Genomic DNA, 25,164 nt, shown 5'->3' on the forward strand with positions numbered 1-25,164 from the left:
ATATCAGCCAGCCCTCCACTCTTCTCTAATCTCATTTTTTCAGATTTCAGGTGTTTGAGGTTGCTGCCCACATCCTGTTCGCGGAGGACATCTCAGCCAAAGCTGTCCATTACTATCTCCATCTGATTTCCAGCCCTCTTCACACAGTTTGAAGTTGATTCCAACCAAGCGGCTGTTGTTCCTGTGCAGACTTGTTGTCCTATAGCTTGCCATGTCATCACAGTCCTGATGCCTGCGTTTTTAGTATTTCTCTCTCTTGCAAGCTGTCCTGCCTACGTTTTTAGTCTTTCTCTCTTCTGCAGGCTATCTTGCCTATGTTTTTAATTTCTCTCACCTGTTGCCTACGTTTTTAGTATTTCTCTCTCCTGCAGGCTATCATGCCTGTGTTTTTAAGACTTAAGCACACATAGAGATAGGGCTAAAATTTTCTTCTTCTCCTTTTTCTTTCTCCTTCTTCTTTCATAATATGATAAAAGACTAATATGAAAGTACCATAATATATGTACACTCTATCATGCCGCTACATGAACACAATGTGAAAAAACCTGGAGTGCATCATCATCCAGCTTTCTTATTAATCTAGAGAGTCAATATTGTATTAGTCATTAGTGACAGTGTCTATAGTATGGATGACTCAAAAATACAACATTTTTGGATAATTTTAGCCTATTTTTGATATTTTGGATCTAATTTCTTGTAAATATCCTAAAAATATGTAGAAAACTTCTAGAATAGGGTGACATGCAAAAAGAAACTGGTTTTTCAGTCAGTTTTGGAAAATCTCATAAAAAACACTGCTGCGTTTGCTAGTGCTCGACATTCTGAGGCTGTCTTGCTGCGATTCAGGATCCATTCGGAGTACGACACACTCTTCAGCTCATTATCCCTGCCCTGATCCTTGAGATACAGGAGTTCGAGGTTCAGTATTCATTCACTGGATAGTGTATTTGCTGCATGAGCATCGTATTATTCAGTAGTTATATCACTTCATTTATTTATTGTGTTCATTGTCTTTGAGTTACCCTAACCCTAACTGTGTTCTTTTATTAGTCTGTGCTTTGTCGTACAATTTCCGTTTATGTTTCTATGTTAGGGAATTTCTTTACAATTATTGCATAATAAGCCAGGTCACTACATCACTGAGTGTAGAAAGTGCATCGCCAAAAAGGAGTTAGGGATGTCTATTTCTGATGCTCCTTCCATTGCTATTGAGACAGCGTCCTTTGTTGCAGACAGGGACTATTGCTTTACACATGTAGTTATGACTCTTCTTGGGCTGATAGAGCATTTAGCTCTATTGAGGATGCAGACACTTGGTTTTTTGATAATGGTGCTTCTAGGCACATCACATCTCACAGAGATTTATTTGCTTCTGTTTGGTGTAGCTCCAGTTGGCAAATCTATACAGTGTACCAACAATGTATCATACCCTGTTCGAGGTATTGGGGAGATTGTGCTCACAGCCATTGATGGCTCTATTCTCTGCCTACAGGATGCTTTGTTTGTGCCAGGTATAAAGAAGAATTTTCTCTCTATTTCTTCTTTGGCACGTTTTGGATTGTAGGTCACCTTTGATGATGACAGATGTATAGTGAGAAATAAGGAACACGTGACTTTGGTCTTGACTGGCACCTTATGTCATGGGTTATAGGAGTTGGATGCTCTCTCAGTTGATCAGTCGGTGTACTTGGCATGCACTCTTACTCATGCTATGATACAGGTAGAGTTATGGAATGCTCGCATGGGGCATGTGAACTATGTTAGCTTGATGCTCTTACAGCGTACACAGATGCTAGATGGATTACCTATTTTGGAGAGACCTCCTGAGCACTTGTGCGAAGGATGTATTTTGGGAAAAATGCATTGGTTTTCATTTACCTGTGATGTTGCTTTTAAAGCCACAATCATGTTATAGTTAGTGCATTCAGATGTATGTGGGCCTATGCAGACAAAGTCATTGGGTGGGTGTTACTATTTTGTGACTTTTATTGATGACTTTACTCGCTTTTGCGGGTCTATTCTTTGGTGAAAAAGTCCGAAGTGTATGATGCATTCTTGGCTTTTGTAGCACTTGTTGAGAACCAATTTGGCTATAAAATAAAGACTCTCCATTCGAATTGAGGGGGGGAATATATGTCCTCTAAGCTGAAATCTTTTTTGAAGCAGAAGGGCATTGCTCATCAGCTCACTACTGTTTATACTCTACAGCAAAATGGGGTTGCAGAGAGGAAGAATCGGTCACTCATGGATATGGCCAGATGTATGGTGAAAGCAAAGAGCTTGCCACAGAGTTTTTGGATGGAAGCCATAATATGTGCTTGCCATGTTTTGAACAAATGCCCCACCAAAGCATTAAAGAATGTTATACCTTTTGAGGCATGAAACAAACGGAAACCTTCTGTTGGGCACTTTCATACCTTTGGGTGTCTTGCATATGCACACATTTCCCAGGTACTCAAAAAAAAGTTGGATAACAAGGCTGTCAAATGCATTTTTGTGGGATATAGTAAAAAGAGCAAAGGCTACAAACTCTATGATCCTGTCTCTAAAAAGGTTGGTTTTGACACATATCAGGCTGCTCGTGATGTATTTGAAGGGCTGCTTCCCATTTCATTTGGTGATTCAGCTGGAGTTTCAGCAAGTGAACTTAATGTTCAGCTAGCTGCTCCATTGGAAAATGCAAAAAATCAGTCCCATTAGCTGATCTGAATATTCACCAAAGTCCTGAATCTGAAATTGAGCAAGAGCTTGTGCACAGTTAGGAGGCAAGACAAATGCCTAGATGGTATTTACAGACTATGAAAGATAGTCACCTGGATGCTCCCATGGCTGGTTGTACTAGAAGGCAAGCTCGTATGCATGATATTGCACATAGCATGGAGTTTGTTATGGCAGCAAGTATAGTTGATGATGAGGAGCCTGAATGTTTCGAGGATGCACAATATAGTGTGCATTGGATGGCAGGAATCCAAGCTGAGTTTGATTCTATCATTAAGAATCAAACATGGGATTTAGTATCTTTGCCCTTTGGGAAAAAGCCATCGGAACAAAATGGGTCTACAAGTTGAAATGGAATGCAGATGGATCCATTGACAAATATAAGGCAAGGCTTGTAGCCAAGGGCTATGCACAAAAGAAAGGCATTGACTATGAGGAGACATTTGCTCCTACCTCCCTCATGACTACCATTAGATCTATGGTTGCTTTGGCTGCTCATTATGGATGGACTGTGCATCAGCAAGATATTAAAACTGCATTTTTACATGGGGAACTTCATGAGGAAGTATATGTACAGCAGCCCATAGGTTTTGTAGTTGAGGGATCTGAACACTTGGTCTGCAAGCTGAAAAAGACTTTATATAGCTTGAAACAAGCTCCTAGAGCTTGGTATGCTAAGATTGATGCCTTTTTACTTAGCCAAGGGTTTACAAACAGCTCATCTCAGTCTACCCTTTACATATGTAAAGAGGGGGGATCCATGCTGATCATTTGTCTATACGTTGATGATCTTTTGCTTACAGGGACGCATGTTGATCAGATTCCAACATTTAAACAAAATTTACAGCAAACTTTTGAGATGTTAGACTTGGGGTCTTTGCATTATTACTTGGACATTCAGTTCATACATGATGCTAGAGGTATTGGTTTATCACAATCAAGATACATTGGTAAACTTCTTGAGAAGTTTGGCTTACAAGATTGCAAGCTAGTCTGTACACCAATGGAACTTGGACTAAAGCTGTCATTACATGATGACAGTGATTTGTTTGATATACACACATATGCTCTAGCAGTTGGATGCCTTATTTACCTATGCAACACTAGGCCGGACATACAGTTTGCAGTTTCAGCCTTGAGCAGATATATGCATCAGCCACACTTGTCACATTGGCAAGCTGTCAAGCGTATCTTTCATTACTTGCAGGGTACTAGATCTCTTGGATTGCTTAATGCCAAGGGGGGACCACTGCAATTACATGCTTACAGTGATTCTGATTGGGCTGGTGATTATGATTCATGTCACTCCACTAGTGGAAATTGTTTCTTTATTGGCTCATCTTGCATATCTTGGCTTAGCAAGAAAAAATCCACTGTTGCTACATTGTCATGTGAAGCTGAATACAAGGTAGCTATTACTACCACAGTTGAATGTGTATGGATTAGACGCTTGCTAGTTGATCTAGATAACCTACTCCTTTGTTCACTGACAGTCAGAGTGCCATTGCAGTGGCACGGAACCGAGTGTTTCATGCTGCACGCATGAAACACTTTGAGATACATTATCACTTTGCCAGAGAGAGGCTACATGCAGGTGATATCAACCTTGTCTATTGCCCTACCACCAGTAATGTGGCAGACATCTTCACCAAAGTTCTTCCTCGTGACAAATTTGAAGCATTTCGCAATGCTTTAAATTTGATCTTCTTTGGTGGCGAATGATCCTTGTACTTTTGATTACTCTTCACTCCAGGGGGGTTTTTTGGGTTTCACTCACGCCTACTCTCACACAGGAGTGTCGGTGATCAATAGGACACTGGGGTACTTTTTACTCTCGATACGAGAGGTCTTTTTCCCCAGACTTATTGACTTCTTTCATATATGCTTATGTTACACACTTACGGGCACTTATCGTATTTGGGTGTGAACAATCCCTACAACCCTAAGATTTAAGGGTTGTTCTTTGTGCTTTTAATTTACACTTCTTCAGTCTATTGCATTGGGTGTCATGCTTCACTCTCCACACTGTCTACTGCACTCTCAGCTGAGCTTCAATCCTCTCACCCTCTCACAGGAATGCACGCTCTTTGTCCTTAGAGGGGGCACCTACTTATCATGAAGTTCTTCACCCACCATTTACTCTTTGGGGATGGCTATCTTCAAGTAGTCATTTTTCCTATTGATGCTTAGGATCTTCAAGTACTACCTAGATCAAGGCCTTGGAGGTTCAACCGCGTCTTGGTGATGAGGCCTTTGGATTTCTTCTAGCACAGAGTTACAGAGCTAGTGGCTTCTCTCCCAAGGTGGAGTTAGGTTCTACAATTCATACCATCTACTATTCCTTACTTCAAGTTATCTTTTAGGTAGAAATCTTGGATCTCTGGACTCCTCAGCATCTTATTCGTATCTCTCTTCACTCCTCTTTCTTCCTCTCTTTTTGGGCTTGAGATGAGGTGTTGAGAAACCACTTCTTCAATTTATATACCTTATCTAGGGTTTCTCATTGACAACCCAAAAAAGGGCTGGTATCCACATTTTGGTCACTTTTTTAGTGGATGCCCACACAGTGGTGCACCACCCTAGACAGCTTATGCCTATAAATAGGCTATTTCTTTATTCATTATTCACCCCTTTTCTTCCATCACCACGACACTTTCCACGCCGCTATTGCACCCCTATTGGAGGACATCACACTTCTTAGCCTTCTTCCACCTGGCCTCAGTCTCCACTAGCTAACGTCATCCTCCTTTTTGTGTTTGTTGCATCTAGATAATCTCCACTGGTAGGCATCAACTCTCATCAACCTGGCCTCTTTCAGTGATCTACATTTTGTGGGGTGAGGCACAGCCTATTGGCCTATACCACATGACACAGTTTCTTTCTGAACCGACAGCCGAGGGAACTAAGTTTTACCACTTCCAGGGCTTTGCCACCGCTACACAGGAGCGTACGAGCGCTGAGCATCCTTGGAATTTTTTCCTTAGGGCATCTTGGATATGACTCTATTTATGAGTTATTGTGTCGAGAGATGGTTAATGGTCTTCCCCACCTAAAGCTATTGTAGGATATTTGTAAAGCCTATCAAATTGGGAAATAGCACCACACCCCATTTCATCAGTAGTCTACATAGAACTGAGGCACCTTTCAGATTGATTCATGTTGATCTTTGTGGTCCGACATCCGCTGCCGCCTTGAATGGTGCATTGTACTTCTTTTTTATTGTGAATGATCATTCTCGCTACATGTGGGTGTACTTTCTCAAGCATAAGTTCGATGCCTTTACATATTTTTCTACTTTGGTGTTGTTGTTGCATAACTAGACAAGTTGTTGTGTAGGATACATGAGGAGTGATAGTAGGGCCGAGTTCACCTCCCACAAGTTTTTTGAGTTTCTATAGGAGCATGGTAGTTCCCGCTAGCTCACATCTATTAACTTTTCCTCTCAGAATGGAGTTGTAGAGCGTAGGAATTGGACCATCATGAACATGACCCACTCTATACGGTTTATAGTAGAGCTCCCCCCTGAGCACCTTTGGATAGAGGCTGTTAACACTTCGGTGTATATCCTCAATCGGTGCCTCATTACGGCTGTTCCTCAGAGGACTTCGTATGAGGCATTGTTTGGCTCTTGGCCTGTGGTTTCCCACATTAGAGTTTTTGGGAGTGGTGCTTACACACAAACTCTTAATGAAAAAATAGGCAAGCTCACCCCCGAGCTGATCTCTTGATTTTTGTGGGATACTCCTCTAAAGCGAAAGCCTATTGTCTATTCGATCCTCGAATAAACAACATTATTGTTAGGAGAGATATAGTGTTTGATGAAAGAGACATTGTGCAATCTTCTATACTAGATTCTGTGCCCTTTGCTCACATTGTTTCTATGGAGATAGTGCCTTTTGAGCCGGGTCTACTACTTGATTTTGATTCACTCGTAGATTCTTCACCTCCCAGGTCCCCTCCTTGAGACCCCCTTACCTCGTTGATACTAGTAGAACATGCAAGATTCAGTGATTCTTCCACTGGATTTCACTCCGGAGGACCCTAGATGATGATTTGCCCAACTTGCACCTCAAGCTTCATTTATGTCACTCTTTAGAGATGATTATATAGTGCATTCTGAGCTGGATAGTTGGTAAGAGGCTCTTCAACATCCCCAATGGAGAGAGGCCATGGAAAAGGAGCTTGCAAGTATTAATCAAAATGAGACTAGGACCTTGATGCATCATCCGAGCCATAAGAAAGTCAACGGGACAAAGTGGAAATTTAGGACTAAGCTAAAAGCTGACGGGACTTTGGACAAATGCAAGGTTCGCCTTGTGGTGTAAAGGTCTAGATAGAAGCAAGATATTGACTATGAAGAGACCTTTGCTCCTACAATGCAGTTGACTTCATTTTGTTTGTTGGTTGCACTAGCCGCTCAACACAGCTGGCCAATCTATTAGATGGAAATCAAGAGTTCCTTTCTGAATGGTATTTAGAGGAGGAAGTTAATGTGGAGCAACCTCCCACATTTTCTTGTGCTGACTGGAAGGATAAGGTCTTTCACTTGTGGAAAGCTCTTTCTGGGCTGAAAGCAAGCATTGCAGTCTTGGTTCTAGAGGATGGATGAGTTCCTTAGGACTCATATATACCATCCTACCCCTTATGACCCGAACTTATAATTCCATACTACTTTAGGGGGGGTCAGCTACATAATGTCTACATAGTTGCTAGAAGAATGCACGAACTCTAGGCATATGGTGCCTAGCTCAACATGTTCTCTGGTGAAGTGAAAATGGACCCCCACATGCCGTGTCTATGGTGTGATAATCGGATTGACCGCAAGGGCAATGGCACTCTCGTTGTTGTAGTAGACAACGGTGGGAGAGTCCCATGGAAAGTGTAGTGTTGCTAGTAAGCTCCTCAAGTAGATGGCCTTTGTGGTACCATCGAAGAGATCCCAATAATCAACCTCTGGTGTGGAAGTTGCCATGGTCTCTTGCTTGTGACTAGCCCAAGAGATAGGTGCCATGCCCAAGGTAAAGAGGTAGACGCCAATGGACATGTCAAGATCTCCTACCCAACCAGAGTTAGTGTACCCCTGCAAACATAAACGAGATCCATAAGTTAGACCATAAAAATAGGTATACCTCAAATATCTCAAAACATGCAAACATGCAATCCAATGTGATATCCTAGGTGCATTGAAATACTAACTAAGCAAACTGATAGAGTAAGCTAAATCTGGCCTAGTGTGAATACCCAAAGAAGCTTCCATACAACAGACCTATAGGTGTGCGTCGAAGGGCTGACCGAGGGTATCCTTAGAAAGATGAAGCGAGATCAAGAGGCGTGGCCACAAGCCATGTCTAATCCATGCAATGTTGGTCCATTAATTGAAGAGCATACTTTTGCCAAGAGACAAAAATACTACCCTCAAATCGAACTACCTCCATCCCAAAAAAATAAGACAACATACCAAGGTATGTCATCTTAAAAGTAGAGCAAAGCAGGGCCTTGATTTGTGCTATGGCCAGAGTTAGAGCCAGTGATAAGTAAATCATCTACATATAGGTTGACTAAGGCGGTCAATCGGTTGCCGCTATTGTAGTATTTGGTACCCAGGTTTAGCATGGATACACCTTTCTCTACTTCTTCAGATTGATGGGGAGAGAGTCTTCCCTCTAGCTTTTCCTTCCAGTTTTAGAGGAAGCGGCTTCTTCTCTTGATAGTGAGAGTGATGATACTTACAAATCTTGTTTCAATCATTGCATTTATTAAAACATTGTGTGTAACTTCATCCTCATTGTTATGATGACATCACTGTAAAGGGCACTTGGACCAATGACCAATTCCCCTGTGAGGGCATTGCCCAAGTGGCACCGTTGCATAGCATTTTGCACGAGCATGATCCCTCCTGTATTGCCTCTTGCATAACTCCAATGCATTGGCATTTTGTTTTGTAAACATGCATATGTATGCATTTATTCATTTTCAGTATTTTTAAGTGGTCAAATTTGGATCCACCATTCTTGCTTTTCACACATCTTTTTTGCTTCTCTACATAACCCTTATATATTTATTGTACATTCCACTAGCCTATTACTTCATCATTGATACCCAGTAGTGGTAGGGATAGCCTATTTATTTTATGACAGCCTTTGGGACTGGTTGCTTGTCTTGTGTCCATTACTTAATTGACCTCCACCTCCCCTTTTTGGAAAGAATATTAAAAAAAAAGGTTTATTGTGGTTCCATCCGCCTTTGTAGGACTTGGTAGGCCACTGGGTAGCAAGCACACTTTTTCCGATGCCCTAGCCTCTCTGGGGTGGTCACTTGGACTCCCGTGGTAAGATAACAATCACCTCTATAGTCTTGGTAGGCCATTGGCCAGCCACCATGCACCCTTTGTCCGATGCCCTGGGTGCTTTGGGATGGGATGCCTTGAGGTAAAAAGATATGGAAGGAAAAAAAAACAAAAAATCAAACAAAAATTTGGGTTGGGCTTCCTTTCTTGCTCAATTTTTGGGCCTGAGAGGGATATTGAGCTAAAATAAGCATTGCATGCTGAATTAGCCTCTTAAACAGCCCCAAAAATGCTTAATTAATTAAATCCCTAATTTTGGTGCATGGTTTGAGAGAGTTTTTAAATGGTGGGTGGTACGAGGTCCCGAAACTTTCTATCAATAGGATGGCTGCCCTCCACTCAGCCTTAATCTCATTTTTGCAAGTTTCAAGCCCTCTAGCTTCGTTGCCGCACCTTGTTCATGGAGGACATCTCAGCCAAAGCTGCCCTTTGCTGTCTACATCAGATTGGCACCTATTTCCAGCCTTCTCTTCACAGTTTGCACCCCTACCAGTTGTTGCCTGCTGTTCCCTACCTTCCTAGTGGCTGCAGATCAGCCTAGCAGCTTGTTTTTGTGTGTTTACTGCAGCGAAATGCCTGGTGACTACATCTACATCTATGTTTGGGTCTTCCAGCTGCTGCTGAGCACTTTTCACACCCCAAACTGCTGCGTTTGATTGCTGTTGCTGCTGTCCAGACTACCTACACTGCATAGGTATTTGTGTTTGGTGTTTTCTGTCTCCCCTACTGCCCGTCTACATCATATCCGGCCTCCTTGGCTGTGTATGTTGGTGTTCGACTCTCAGAGGCTGCCTTTGCTGCGTTCAGGATCTGTCAAGAGTATGATACACTCTCTGGCTCAGCACCTCTGTATCAATCCTTGTTGAGACAGGAGAGTTCGAGGTATAGTTCTCATTCCTGCACGATTTGGTTGTTGTATGAGCATTGTATATTCAATAGTCATTCATTCATTCAGATTCATTGTGTTCATTGTCTCTGTGTTACCCTAACCCTAACTATGTTCTTCTAAGTTTATGCTTTGTTTTATGCTTTAGTTTATGTTTTTGCATTAGGGTATTCCTCACAGCCTCTATGTCTAGTACCCCTGTACCTGTGGTTGGTATGCTGCTCTAAACTCCTCATTTCTCTAGATTCTCACCCCCCTCTGTGTAGGTGATGTGTGTGTGGTCACTGTCTGGAAGAAATCGGCAAATTGTGACTGGCATCTTGTTACATCCTTGGATATCTAGATGGGTGCTGTTAGCATTGGTCACAATGGTTATGAAGTGACTTAGTGCATATGTACTAAGGATATTTTGGGATTAGGGCAATCAAGCCCTATTGTGCACATCATTGTGTGATCTTCACTCTTGGACTCTTGGCCCAGAGGCCAACACATCCATACATCGGGATGGTGTGGGCTGTAGGTGATGTGTGTGTGGTCACTGTTTGGAAGAAATCGGAAAATTGTGACTGGCATCTTGTTACATCCTTGGACATCTAGATGGGTGCTATTAGCATTGGTCACAATGGTTATGAAATGACTTAGTGCATATATACTAAGGACACTTTGGGGTTAGGGCAATTGAGCCCTATTGTGCACATCATTGTGTGATCTTCACTCTTGGACTCTTGGCCAAGAGGCCAATACGTCCATACATTGGGATGGTGTGGGCTGTTGGTATTAGGATGTGCTCATGACTCAGAGTGTTACTAGCTCCCAGAATTGGGGGTGAGCCCATTTGACTCTATGACTAGGGGGCGAGTCTGCTTGTAGTCCCTTTATGTTTGTGGATATGGCTTGTGTTATCTCTTGTGTGCATGTTGGATCCTAGCTAGGCATTTCATGTCTCCCTCTCTACATAGCACTTGCTTGTAGTAATGATGTGTAGAGCCTTTGAGTCTCGGTTAGGAGTTGGCCCAAGTGGCACTGGTCTAGGGACTCTATGACTATTCTGATGGAGGTGTTTCCTCTAAATAGCATGGGTACCTAGCTCGGATTGTACTATAGGCTTTGCATCTATAGAAGTAGTTTTCCTTGCTCTCCACCTCTTGGTATAAACTGTAGATCTGCTCAACTTTGAGAATGTGGGTTGCTATCCCGGTCTTGATCTCAAGTTGATGAGAGGATACCTCGACTTGGCCAATGGATACTCGCATCTCATATGGCATGTATATGTCTAGGCATCTAGGCCTCTCAGTGAAACTGTTAGTTATAGTCCTCATAAAGTGGTCCCTATCATACAATATCTTTTTAGGGGGAGGGTTTGCCGGGGTGAGATCGACGTATTTTATATGTGTAGTTGGTAAAGGCCCTCTCACATGACCAAGTTTCTCTTATGGTGAGAAAGGTGTATGAAGGGAGAGCTAGGTTCATATTGAAAGGGGGAGAGGTGGTCCATATTGATCCCATATATTGCGGGCTACTACTTGACCTATGCATACCAAGAAGTCTCATGTCTTACACCTAGGCTAGCTATGTAGAGGCGTTAGACCTTTCCTAGGTTGTTCGTCTTGATGCATGCCACATACTTTGTGTATGAAGTTGATGGTTTAAAAAAGGGCCTCCATCATCATGGGGGATGCAACAAACTTTACTCTAATGATCTCATGTGGTATTCATGGTTTTTGTGGATCATCTGTGAGAGCATGATGATCCGTGGTCTCTCAATCTATATCCATAGATATATAGCTACTCAAGGGGTCTAAACAGATACACCATACATCATGGCTATAGTGACCATTGTATTAAATAGCCATCTCCATGTGTGAGGCTCTTGGAAGTGCACCTGGTGGTGTTGTCGCTCTAGCATGGCCAATGATATGCATCTTCATGTAAGTGGCTGCTTGTCCCATGGTGAATCTCCTAGTAGATGCAGTGAATGAGACTCCTTATAAGTAGACATATGAGTCCACAACCTTGTTTGCTTCTAGGGTGAAGACTGATGTCCTCATGGGGGTTGATATGTGGAAAATTAGGATCTTGGTTTTCCTAAAATTAACTGTCAATCCATGCTATGTGTGAAAGTCATGAAGGGCATGGAGATGTCACTACTATAGACCCTCTTATGACTTAGAGACTGGAACAATATCATCAACCTAAAGCATAATGCAGACCAATATACTTGCTATGTCCACTCCATTGCTCCCTCCTTGTGTGATGTGGTTCTTTATCTCGTTGATGTAGAGTCAAAAGAGTGTAGGGGAGAGGGGGCATCCTTGCTTGACTACAATGGTACTAGAGATCATGTCTAAAACTCCTCCCGGGCATCTCATTTGGCCTACCACCCTCTCGTACAGTGCATAGATTCCCCAAATCATGTACGATGGAATCCCAATGTCTACAGCCTTTTTAGTAGTCTATCTTGTGTAATTGTTTTAAAGGCTTTGCGAAAATCCACAAAGTAGCAATAGTGTCTTTTTTTCTCACTTTCACTTGCTCAATCATGCCTCTCAAGGTGAAGATGTGATCAACTGTAGAGAATCCATGTTTGAATCTACTTTGTCCTATTGCCCTCAATCTTCTTCTCTCTGTGTATGTGCTGAGCTCCGCCTCCATCATTGTTCCATATACCTTAGCCAATGTGTGGCCCCAGGATGGTCTTATAGTTACTAGGATCTAGGGGTCTTATAGTTACTAAGATCTAGGGGATCTCTAGACTTGTGTATGGGCATTGGCATGATGGTATGCATGGTCCAATCATCTAGGAAGCCTTTTGCTAGAGCCCCATTAAACATAAAAGCAAGGAGAGGAGCCAAAATGTCCACTGCATAAATGAAGTACTCACCTTGTATACCTATGTGATCCATCAATTGTCCATGTTGTAGGTGCTCTATCACTCTCCTCACCATATCATGTGTGAAGAAGGTGAATGTGGTAGGGCAAGGCTTTGGTGGATGAGGAATCGGTGGTTGGTGTGGTATGCCTTAGAGTTTCTCTGCATAGGAGTGCAATGTCTTATGACGGGTGTGGGGCGGCGTGGCTCCTGTAGTCTATGCCATGCCATGGCTATATCTTTGCTCATGAATAAATGACACACATCCCAATACAATGCCTCCTCATATGTTAGTTGTTCATGGCGAGTTAGGATCCTCATCTATATATGGGCCTCCCTCTTTGTAATAGACCCTAGTCCTCTCTAGATTTGTAGATGTCTATATAGCTCCCTGCACTTGTCATCATACCATTTGTTTTAGGGCATTGTCCCAGGTCGTGTGAGTCCACTAGTGTGTGTGGAGGGTGGGAAGCTTTGGAGAGTGGTTGAGTGTAGGATGGAGGTGATCTGGGAGGTGAGTATCCCTAGGGAGCAGTGTTCTTGAACTGTGTGAGCCCATCATAGATTTGTTGGTTGTATATGTCAACTAGTTCGTACCAGAAATAGGAGGTGGTGAGTTGGGTGCAGGTGGTGGCTAGAACCTATGTGCATGGGGAGGATATTTCAAAGGACAAGTAGGTGTGATCTACTCCAATTGAGAAAGGGGGGATAGTGAAGGATCTAACTAGCTCCATCATCTCAATGAGACCTAGTATATAATCAACTGAGCTGGAGACAATGGGATGGAAGCAAGTTAGTGCTCCTGATCCAGACCACTTGTTCATCCCATTGTAAATAAGAGATGGTGTTGTGACCCTAGCTCTAGTAGGTACTGGCCATATTGAGTGCTATCTCCTTCGGTATTAGCTGATACCTTGCTTGTGCCTGCCTCCTCTACATCCATCACTTGTAGTCACCTTTGGTCCTCGAAATCATATGTGTCACACTATTTACTTTGCGTCTTGGCATGAAGATCCCCTACGAAGTGAATTTTAACTAATTTGCAGTAGTGTACTATCTCGTCTAAAAGATTTGTGACAGCGGATTCTCCCTTTGCTCCATCTCCCCCTCTCTCCTATTGCTGGGCTTCCTGGCAGGATATCTCGATCCTGCACATTAAAGTAGATACTAAACCCAAAAGTAGGTGGGGAAATCTCCATTGTTTGTTGTGGTGGTCTCCAGGAGGGCATATCATCACATGAGGTTTTAGAGCCTCTTATTGCTCAAAAGGGCTTAGTGTGCATTGTATGTGTCCTATTGCCTTGAGAAACGTGATAGCTTATGCAAAATGACCTATGGCACTCATAGCAGTGAGGTAACATAAGGAGTGCTTGGGGGATGATGCATATACTCTTGTGGCGTAGGGAGCAAAGGTTCATAACAATAGTCTTTGATGGGGGTTGCCACTTCCTGCAATCTTTATTCACCTTCTTTGAGGATGAGGATCTTAAGCTCTGGGAGTATCTCTGCTCTGATTGCATGTAAAGAAATGGTAGAGTTAGTGTGGAGGAACACAAAGTGTGTATGGCACACATTGTGAAACAAAACTCAAAAGACCAAAAAAACAATGAAATAATGAATCATGAACAACGAGGATACATTGGGGGAGCCTCAAGGTTCCGTGTCTTTGGGACTGGTAGTAAGGTGAGTAGCGATGAGTTGATGATGTTGAACAAGGCTTGGAGATGACTCACTGTCCTGGCTGACCAGGCAAAGCTCTGGTGGACGAGAATGCTCTATGGAGGGAGCAAAATGCAGTCCTATGGGTAGGGAGATGTCAGAGAAGACAACAGATTATGATGGACCAGGCACATATTTGGCAAACAGACTTCAGAAAAGACTTCTGCAGCTTATTCACCCAAGGCATGGGCAAAGAGAGAGAGAGAGAGAGAGAGAGGGTTGCTGTAGCATGATCAGCGGGAAGGGTATTAAGAATTTGTTCATACCCTGGCAGATATGATGTCATGTGGACTACATCAGTGTTAAACAACAGCATCATGTTTTACATTAAATGCACTAAGTATTCTTACTTTCAATGGAGATTGATGAAGACATCTTAAATTTTGGGAGTTAATGCACACACCTCTGCAAGAGAGTAAAACTTGAACTGAGAAAGTAAAAGTGTCAAAGTGGAGGTGATCAAAATTGCTACCCATGGTGTTCCAAAGCGTGGATGCAACCATGTAAATACTGGAACCTGCTGAAAATTGTTAAAAGAATCAAACTATTAATCTGTATTATGGAGATCACATGCAGGGAAAATTATTGCATGTGTGAAAAGGCATTAACAGCACTATTCTAGAACCCATATTGATTAACTTGGACAAAACTGCAGGAAAAGAGCATAAACGGGGATGGTTGTGCAAAGGTTATTTGGAACATCAGTTTCTAAATAGAAAGTCTAACGTAAAGTTTGAAGTACATGCTGTTGGCATTGTCAATAGTCGGATTCACCTGCTCAACAAGTGCCATTCCATAGATAATACGAGAATTAATGCAAATTCTGGTCAGTAGAAGACCCAAAGCACTAAGCACTTCTGATAACCCCATCCATATCTGTATGAGTTTGAAATATAGCAATTAACTTCAAAGTCCAAAGAAACTGATAGAAAGCTAGCAATTTCTTGATCTTTAAAGCATGACACCTGTAAATGGCGTCCACCAATAATCTTTGCAGCTAACATGTAAGTTCCGCTCTTCCATTCCTTGTAGTCTGGTAGAACACTTACTCCAATCAAAGTTGGTAGACTATATACGGCAAGAATAAGAACAACACTTGCAGCCAAGGCACGAGGGTAAGAACTTGCAGGACTTTCAACCTCAGAAGCAATGTTACCGGCACCATCAAATCTGATCAGTCAATGATAAATAGTCATAAGTAGTTTCATTATAAATAGGCAAATCTGGTTTTAAAGCATAGTTATCTAGCATGATCCAAAACCCCAAATATATGCATTCGACTAACCTTCATGTAACATGGGCAAACAACGCCAACTATTTAGCAGGTACACAATGTTGTAGTGGATGCATAGTTTCAAAACTCATTTCTGAGAGAAGACTATGATTGGTAGGGGTTGTGTTACGAGTAACTAATATTCTCAGTCACAGTTGATCAACTTTTTGAAAAATGCCTGAAAGGTAAAGCTGTGACCGCAAGAACACCATCCTAGCATGGAAAAGGTCCATCACCCATCATAGAGCATGATACCTCAGGAATTTCAGAGCAAGATAACATGGAATTTCTTGCCGAAAATCTCAATCAATCAAACCAAAGACACAGAAGCATTCTATACATAAGCTTCCACCACAAGTTTCTCTATGGTAACTTGTTCCACCACCTTTCTCCAAGGCAGCCATAGTAGCTTATCCAAGAAGCTGCCTTCTACAATATCTGTGCAAGAAACCTCCTTCTAAGGTAGCTTATGGAAAAGTAGCTGCAGAAAGAAGTTACTTTGCAAAGTAGTTCAACCAAGAAGATTCCTTTCACAGTAACTTCACTGAGAGGTTTCTTTGCAAAGCATCTTCACCAACCAACAAGAATGCTCGCATAGTACCTTCTTCAAGAAGCCTAAAGCTGATGGTGAAGGTTTAATACCCCTTCTTCCAATGAAACCACAGATACTAGACCATCTTGATAGAATATTACTAACAAGAACCCACTGCCAGTGCCCAGGTCATATAGACGAGGAGTGTTGTTCTAAGGCATAGGGTAACCCTCCTAGACCTTATGGTCCATACTCATCAGGCGTTGAGCACACCCATGAGTGGCACTCCCCCTAGGCAGCTGAGAGGGGATCGTACTCCAGCACTTGCTTCTATTGCTGCCATTTCTCCTGGTGCTCACATGACCCAACGCCAACCTATTGGTAATGTGCCTTATGGACACTCCCCTCAATTAGTACCTTTCAAGGCAACTAAATGTATGGCTGATTGATCTTCTGGTCCCCACCCAATTGGACTTCTCACCACATGGCCATCTAGTCCCCCTCATTCACCTTCTCTCCCTTGCAATGATTTCCCTTGGTAGAGGCCTACTGAAGGATGTGCATGATGGTGGCCTTACACTTAGGCTAGAACTCTCTAGGTCATCTAGGGTATGTAAGGCTAATACATCCTTAAATTAGTCTTAGCATTTTCCATTGCTCTTAGCTCTCTAGGTCATCTAGGGTATGTAAGGTTAGTATGTCCTTAGGTTAGTCTTAGCATTTTCCATTGCGCTTAGCTCTTTATGCTACCTGAGTCCAGCTCATAGGTTAATTTTTCCTGGACTGAGAACCTTTAGGACTTAGCCTAAGGGTATTTACTCTATCAGCTTAACTTTGATTTTCTAGATTTAGCTCCAAGGCATCTCAATTCGAAGCATTGGTGCACAAGTCTGGTCTCTTTTGGTATTTACATGTTGTGCTTGTATGTTGGTTAAGGACTAACATTGTAGGTAAGCACCGGTCTTGCACTAGACTAGAGACAAGGTTTGTAGGTCATTCCTTGGTGGCTCCATGCTCTCTTTTGGTTGAGCTCTACTTCTTCAACTAGCATGGATGCTTCCCCTCTCAAGGCCAAGCTTCAAGCATCTCTTGATGCTACCATTGCACCTACTTCTCTAACACAATTCTTTTATCTGAAGTGCCTCAACATTGATATCTTCATCAGGTTCTCAACACCATGAACTGACTTTGGCTCCTCCATCTCCTTTGCATAGACATCCATGGTTTGAGAGGGTGTTGTTTTCCCTACATGGTACATTCGGGTTTTGACATTTTCTTGTCTTCAACAACACCCATTCCACCCATCATCACAAAAGGAGGCTTAGGTAAGTGAATGATTCCCCTTTGAGGGCATTGTCGAAGTGGCACATTGTTGCATGAGGATGTCCCTTACGGGTTACCACTTTGCATTTGTATTGTATGTGTATATTGGGCATTTGGTGTGGATTAGAACCTATGCTTGTAGGCATCCCTCCAAAATGAAAACCCATGCATTGTGTAGCAGTCTCCATCTACCCTCTTATCTCTTCACACCATCATCCACACCTTGACCACATGACTATTCTATATGGGGGTTCCTATGATCGAATTTCTTTCTTTAAAAGAAAAAAAAACCATATCCTTGATCTACTCAAAAGAAGATACCCATAGTCTTTGTGAACCTAGTAGGCCATTCGGTAGTCCATCATGTCACCCTTGGTCTGATATCTTGGTTTCTTTGGCATGGGATCTTTTGGGCAAACCCTTGGGTTGTCCATTGTGACACTTCTTGATCCAATGTCTTGGTCTCTTTGGATTGGGACCTTTTGGGTAAAAGAGGGCATCCCGCGGGAGGAGAGGATATGCCCCCTTTGCAGATCTGAGGTGGAGAGTGAGGAGCATTTTGTTCTTAGATGCCCGGCATACTCAGAGTTGAGATCTAGATACACATTGAGCAGCTCACTTCACGGATGTATGACTGATATGGATCAGAGATCATTTGGCCGTTTTCTGGGAGAGGCATGGCACATCAGAGAGCAGAGCACACAGCAGGTCCCAGTCAGAGAGGGGCCCACCCAGACGACTATTACACAGTTCTTTCAGACAGACAGAGTGAGAGCTACTGTACCAGCATCCAGCCAGACCTCCGGGCTCACACTACAGCAGGCTGAGGACCAGCGTACCCGACGCCGCACGAGGATCCGTGGGTTTCGGACCCCACAGCCACACCGACAGGAGATCCGGAGGATTCTTGATCTACATCGACAGCAGACTGAGATCCGACGACACTCGACACATTGGATCTCAGATCTCCAGTTTGCTCTTTCTCCACCGCCGATGTACCACATCCTGCATCCAAGAGGGATCACCTGCTATTAGCGACTTCGACGACTGCTACTACATCCCAGGATAGTATATCTCCCTGCATCTGTTACATATACACATCGCACCACTTTATCACAGCCGACAGTTGTTCCCCTATCACAGCCGACATTTGTTCCCCTTTTGTAGCCATTATCTGGAGTACCAGAGCTACATACGCACATACACATACACGACACTTATCACACTCACAGCACCGTATTTTCAGTTTCCAGTTTTTAGCTTTTCATTCAGCACTTTTATTTTGGATAGCTGGACCTCATCAGTTGTATCACAGTTTGTCTCATAGGCCAGTTTTGGTCTTTAGAAGACGTTAATATAACTTTCTTTCTTTCTTTCTTTCTTTCTCTCTCTCTCTCTTTCGTAAAAGGTAATTGTATTAATTACGAAAAAGATACAAGTTTACATGATTACAAGATACACGATGGCTCTACCCCATCGTGTGTACACACTGACTCTCTACAAGAACCAGACAACCAAAGAGTTACAAAGTCATGGCAAAGACACAGAGGAAATTGCCATATGCCAGGGACGTAAGTCCTCCCGAGGGAGCATGTCAGAGTGCCGGAGAAGATCTATCTGCCAATACAAAAGACCTTTAAGCCGCGCAATATGCCGCTGAACATTATAGGCGGAATCAAAAAGAAAAGCATTCCGAATGGTCCAGTTATGCCAACAGCCCCAATATCGAAGAAAGTGAAACAAGATCTTCATATGTGGCTGTGTCGGTGTGGGATATTTGGGCCACGCAAAAACCCAATCAAACGGGCGTAGCGAGAAACCAACCACCGCTCGCCAAACGGCTGACAAGAATGACCAGATTTTCTGAGCTAGGGGGCAAGAAATAAAGCGATGACGGGCGGATTCCACAGTGGTGGTGCAAAAGAAACAGTTGCCGTTGGAGATTCGACACTTGGAAAGGGCTGAAGCAAGCGGAAGACCACCAATCATCACCCTCCAAAGAAAGACCTTATATTTGAAGGGTGTCTCGTTCAACCAGCCCTCCATCACAGTTAGCCTCCACCATGACCGGGATTTATGCAATCCCCAAAGAGTATTAGCTTTAGTAACCAGCCATTGATGATCGTTAATCAGAAGATGATACATCTGGTTAGCTGAAGCCTTTTCTAAATTCAGCCGGCCTGCAAAGTCCCAGTCCTGCTGGGGACGTTCCGTAGCAAGGGCAGGAAAGGGTTGTCTACTCTGGAGCACCATCAAAAGCTGTTCCCATAAAAACCTGTATCCACGAGGGATCCTGAAAAGCCTCCTGGCTGTACGAAATGATATCAACACATTGCGACTGGCAAGGGTGGCATCCACTACCGAAGTTAAGCCCAAACGTGCCATGCGGTTGAATTTTGGTCGAAGCTCATGTTTACCTTCCCACGAAATTAACCGCGAGACTGCCAATAATTCCAATTGAAAAGAATTAGCAGCTAAGCGATCCTCCGCTGGATGCCACTGAGCCTTCCGGAGGACCAATCTCCAGGAACACACCAAATGGGCAAGCAGAGATGAAGAAGAACTGGAGAACCGAGAATCGGCATTAAGAACATGCCACCAAGAACTCCAGATTTGAGTATTACCATGCAGAAGCCTGTGATCCTTAAGAAAATAACGGGCTATAACGACCCATGGATGATGATCCGAGCACATGGCGCGAAAAAGAGACCAACAGAGTACCAGCATATGAGTTTGGGCATCTAAAATAGCCCCTCCACCCATGCGTTTGGGGGTGCACGCATGCGACCAAGAAATCCAAGAAATGCCTGCATGCAAGGAATCCTTCTTCCATAACATGAAACGAATAGACTAAGTAAGAGCATTCAGTGTAGTAGTAGTCCAAGGCAGCAATGGCAAGAAATATGTGAGCATTGGCAACATAATTGTCTGGGCTACTTTGAGGCGAACATGGAAGGGCCAGGCCTGAGACTTCCAATACAGAAACTTAGCTGCCAGTTTCTGTGAAATCCACTGTAGTAGCTGCTTTGGGGGAACATCAACACCCAAAGGGTACCCAAGATGCCTGACAATGGAGCCATGGGGAAGAACGATTCCCTGCCAGTCCAATGACTACAAATCCGACTCTGTGCAGCTGAGAATGGCTGATTTCAAAGCGTTGATGCGAAGACCGGAAGCCTGACCAAAGAGAGCCCAAACATCTAATGCTTTGCGAAGGTTATCCTTGTCTGCACCTAGAATCATAAAGCTGTCATTAGCCAAGGATTGACTAATGAAGTGCTGTCCAAAGGGAAGCGACAATCCAGCCAACTGAGAAGAAGCTGCCATGTGAGATAACATCGAAAGAACTGGATGAGTCGCAAGGGCAAAGAAGAGAGGACTCAAAGGGCACCCCTGTCTAACAGAGCGGGCAAGGACAATTGGCTTGGTAACGCCTCCATTCAGCATGACTCGCGAAGACACTGCATCACTGATAGTGTAGATCAGACAAGACATCCGAGCACTAAAGCCCATAGTAGACATAAGTTCTGCAATGAAAGACCAGTCCAGATAATCAAAAGCCTTTTCCAAGTCCAATTGAACCAGTATGACCTCCTGATTAGAATGCCTTGCATAATCAATTTCCAATTGCGCATTTAATACATTGTGCAAAATGTTTCTGCCCTTAATGAAACCATATTGGAGAGGATGCACAATGGTAGGAAGATGCTTATGGAGCTGGTTCGCCATTACTTTGGAAAAGATTTTATACATAGAACCCATCAAAGAAATTGGGCGCCATTGTTTCAACATGGACGGCGAAGGAAATTTTGGAAGCAGTTTAATAAGACCTTCTTTCCATGAGGACGGCATGATCCCCGTTTCCCACACCTGCTGAAACAAAGCCGTCAATGGTTTCGCGAGCTGGGTAGCAAAAATCTCAAAGAACTCATTGGTGAGACCATCCCAACCAGGACTTTTATCCTTGGATAAGTGTAACAGAACATCCATAACCTCCGCCTCACAAATATCTGTCTCCAGAGTAGATTGCATGTCCTGCGGAACCTGATTGCGGACCAAATCATAAAAACTGAACGAGCATGAGTAATTTGGCCTGAAGGAGGAGAAGTGAACCAAGAAGGTCGAGGAAATAATTCCTACACATATTCACAATAGTCTACGGATCAAGGACCATTTGACCGTCTGCATCCTGGAGTCTAGTCATATTCTCGCGAGCAGGAGAGGCATGGAGAGCTCGAAAGAACTTATGAGTCTGACAAGCACTATCTTGCAAAGTCTCCATCAGATGTTGCAATTTGACCTGCTGATAAGATTTCAACTGAAACTCTTTACTAAGATCAGCCAGACGCATTGCCAGTGACAGTAGAAATACATCATCTGGAGTGTCCACCAGCAAAGAACGAACCAAAGCCAGCAGGTCCTCCACTGCTTGTCGACGCTGCCGAGAAAGAGAGGCATGATGAATCCCATACTGCCGAGCAACCCGCTGCACATTAGAGAGCAATCTTTCAAACGAAGCAGTGCCCTGAGATGAGAAATCCAATAAGAATCGATCAATCAATTGCTGCATATAGCCCTGAAAGATTGCATGCTTCAAATAAGACGAGTTGAAACGCAAAGGGAGTCTATCCAGAAATTTCTTGAAAGGTGCAATGGGTTGTGCAAGGAGCTCAAGCTGGAGAGGGAAATGGTTCGACAAGGCATATTGTTGCAACACTTTCATTTCGAGCATCTCAGGAAGGAAATCATCATTCTGCATGATGTATATGCGGTCTAACCGCGACCATGTTGTTGCATATTGGGCAGAATGGAAAGTAAACCCTGTAGAAGAAGGGTGCAGCCAAGACCAGAGATCTTGCTTAAGAACGGCAAAAGCCAACTCCTGCCATATACGACTTTCCGATGTATCCATTACCGAATGCTCTGATGTGGACTGTGAAGAATCAACACACATATTGAAATCCCCCATCAAAAAACCCCATCTGCCAAGGGACAAGGAAGTCTGCAAAGTATGCCAAAGCTCCCGGCGAGATAAAGGATCATTCGGAGCATAGAGGCCAAGTAACCATAAGATCTCTCCTTCGAATAAAACTTCAATCACCACAAAGTGGTCATGTACATCATTCTTAATAAGAACCGGCTGATATTTTTCATGTACAATCATAAGCACCCCAGCATACTGCCTGGCATGTGTCCCTGCATAGAACAAACGAAAGCCATGGCAATCCACAACTTTTCCTGCTTCACCGTGACTCTTGTGCTCAACAGCACACAAGACATCCCACTAATTCTCATGCAATACAGTCCACATGGCATGTTGCCTGTGGCGAGAACAAATTCCTCGCACATTCCACGTGGCGATCTTCATGTGTATTCAAAAGAAAATCAAGTACGAAGCACAACTTGCCTCGATTTGACCTTTTTTGCGAGAATGTCTAGGACTCCCTCATCCAAAAAATCCGCTAATACGGCAAAAGAGTTTTGACGACCAGATTTGGAGGTAGATGGCATATCCACTGTCTTGGGGATGGAATGGGGATAACGACGATCCCATGGGGTAATGACCTTACCTCTAGTATCAAAAGCCAGCTTAGCAGGTGGACCCTTTGGACCATTCGAATACACTCTCCTAGGTGGCTGTTGACGGGGAGCAGAGGAAACCATAGCAGGAGCAGAGTGCTCTAAAGACAACATTTCTTTCCTGTGCATATACGTACGCATGGAATTTGGTGAGGCAGTAGGCACAATATCCACCATGCCAGCAACAAGCCTGTTGCCTTTTTTCGTGCGTACATCTACCCAGTCATTGCCACGGGAATCCAAACCCGAGACCTGTTGTTTCCCTTTATCCAAAACTTTAGGTGGCTGGGTGGCATCCTGCGACGGAGCATCACACACCATATCTTCCATGGGCAGCGCAACATGCTCAGCATCTGAAGTGTGGTGCTTCTCTGGGCATTCAGCCATAAAATGCCCCAATTTTCCACACGAAAAGCAATGTCTTGCAAAGTTGCCCCATTTCAAACGAAAATGTAAAGGATGCATGCCAAAGCAATTGATACGTAACCACGTAGGCCTTTTCCTAGCAGTGTCCCATAACATACATAGACGGTTGCGATTCATGGCCCTTAGGCTTGGGGGGACCAGAACAGTGCCCACAGCAGCCATGGCGCCCTTTAACAATGGCTAATAAATAACCGGACAGTTTTCCACTTCAACCCACACAGGGCATTCACGTTGCAGCAGGCGCTGAAAATCTGCCATTGGGCGCCATGGCACAACATGGACCAAACGGCGATTAATGAACAATGGCAGTTTAGACAGGAGAGCAGCACGGTGCGTCTCAGATTTCAACAGCACCTCAAAAAAACCGCGGGGCCCAACAAAAATCTCTTCAACACATTCCCCTTGTAGCAAACTGTGCAGCCATTGGCGAATACGGGAAAGCAGTGGGATCCGACCAGTGAAGAAGAGTATCACAGCACGTTCATAAAACACTGAAAAGGAGCGCAAGACATGTTTCGGGTCCACAGTGGCTTCCAGAACATCTTAGGAACGATCCTGATGATCCATTGTCTCGGCCGAGGTATGCTTGGTACGCTTGCCCGCAGGCTGGAAGTCAGGAGCAGGGGGCATCTCCTCTGTGCACGGAACCATATCCTCTGGTTCCTCGGTATCAGAATCCGGAACAAGAGCTGCCACCGTTTGGTCTATAAAATCCAGATCTAGGCCAGCCATCTTGTATCAATACGTATGCCGGTCAGAGGTCGATTGAAGAGCTCACGGGAGGCAGATACACGCAGGCCTCTCTCTCTCTCTCTCTCTCTCTCTCTCTCTCTCTCTCTCTCTCTCTCTCTCTCTCTCTTTTCTGTACAGAGGCGCTGTCCAGTGGTGTATTCTGCAAGCACAGCCGATGAAACCTGAGCTTTACCTGTCGACCTCAGTCGTGGCCTGTCCCAATAACGCGTGTGGCAGGGCACAACCCTAACAGTGCAGGGGCAGGAGGGCGGAACGCAGGGCTGGCAGTCGACGGCAGAGCGGGACAGTCGGGGGCGCAGGGCAGGGGCCAGGCATCAGCAGAAACCCTAACGCACAGGGCGAACGGGGGAAAAGCAGGCGCAGAGCCCACAGTGCAGGCGGGTGACAGCAGGGCGGGGGACGCAGTAGATGGGCCTGCAGACAGAAGGGCGGGGGACTCAGCCGCAGCCGACGGGGCTTCAGAGGCAGGCGACAGGCCTGCGGGCGACGGCCAGAAGGCGGCAGCAGGCGACGACGACCAGGCGATGACGACGAGGCACCAGGCGATGGCGACGGGGCTGCCTCTCTCTCTCTGACGTTCAGCGGCAGGAAATGACGATTCTCTCTCTCTCTCTCTCTCTCTCTCTCTCTCTCTCTCTCTCGTGGGAAATTCCATCACATCACAATTCAGAACCAGCAGCTCAAACGAGTCATATACAAACACTAAAACCAGTAATGTTTTAGGGCCAGTTTAACACTG

At 44.1% G+C, this 25,164-nt stretch overlaps 1 protein-coding gene and 1 pseudogene across 2 annotated transcripts in view; both read right to left on the bottom strand.

Moving 5' to 3' along the window:
• LOC148042002 (putative polyamine transporter At1g31820) overlaps positions 1–25,164 on the bottom strand; it is a 142,236-nt gene that overhangs the window by 97,966 nt on the left and 19,106 nt on the right. The window contains exons 4-6 of one of the 2 annotated variants that reach the window (XM_087688981.1): positions 15,504–15,708; positions 15,313–15,414; positions 14,942–15,055 (exon numbers count right to left, since the gene is read on the bottom strand). In XM_087688981.1, coding sequence (XP_087545107.1) covers positions 14,942–15,055; positions 15,313–15,414; positions 15,504–15,708 — 421 coding nt within the window. Of the gene's footprint in view, positions 1–14,941; positions 15,059–15,312; positions 15,415–15,503; positions 15,709–25,164 lie in introns of both variants that reach the window. The other variant, XM_087688977.1, reaches the window with a different exon arrangement.
• Positions 12,396–13,150, bottom strand: LOC148042003 (uncharacterized; annotated as a pseudogene).

The sequence above is a fragment of the Lygodium microphyllum genome, chromosome 1, assembly GCF_053477565.2.
Source record: "Lygodium microphyllum isolate KBCC chromosome 1, Lygodium_microphyllum_v1.1.10, whole genome shotgun sequence".
NCBI lineage: Eukaryota > Viridiplantae > Streptophyta > Polypodiopsida > Schizaeales > Lygodiaceae > Lygodium > Lygodium microphyllum.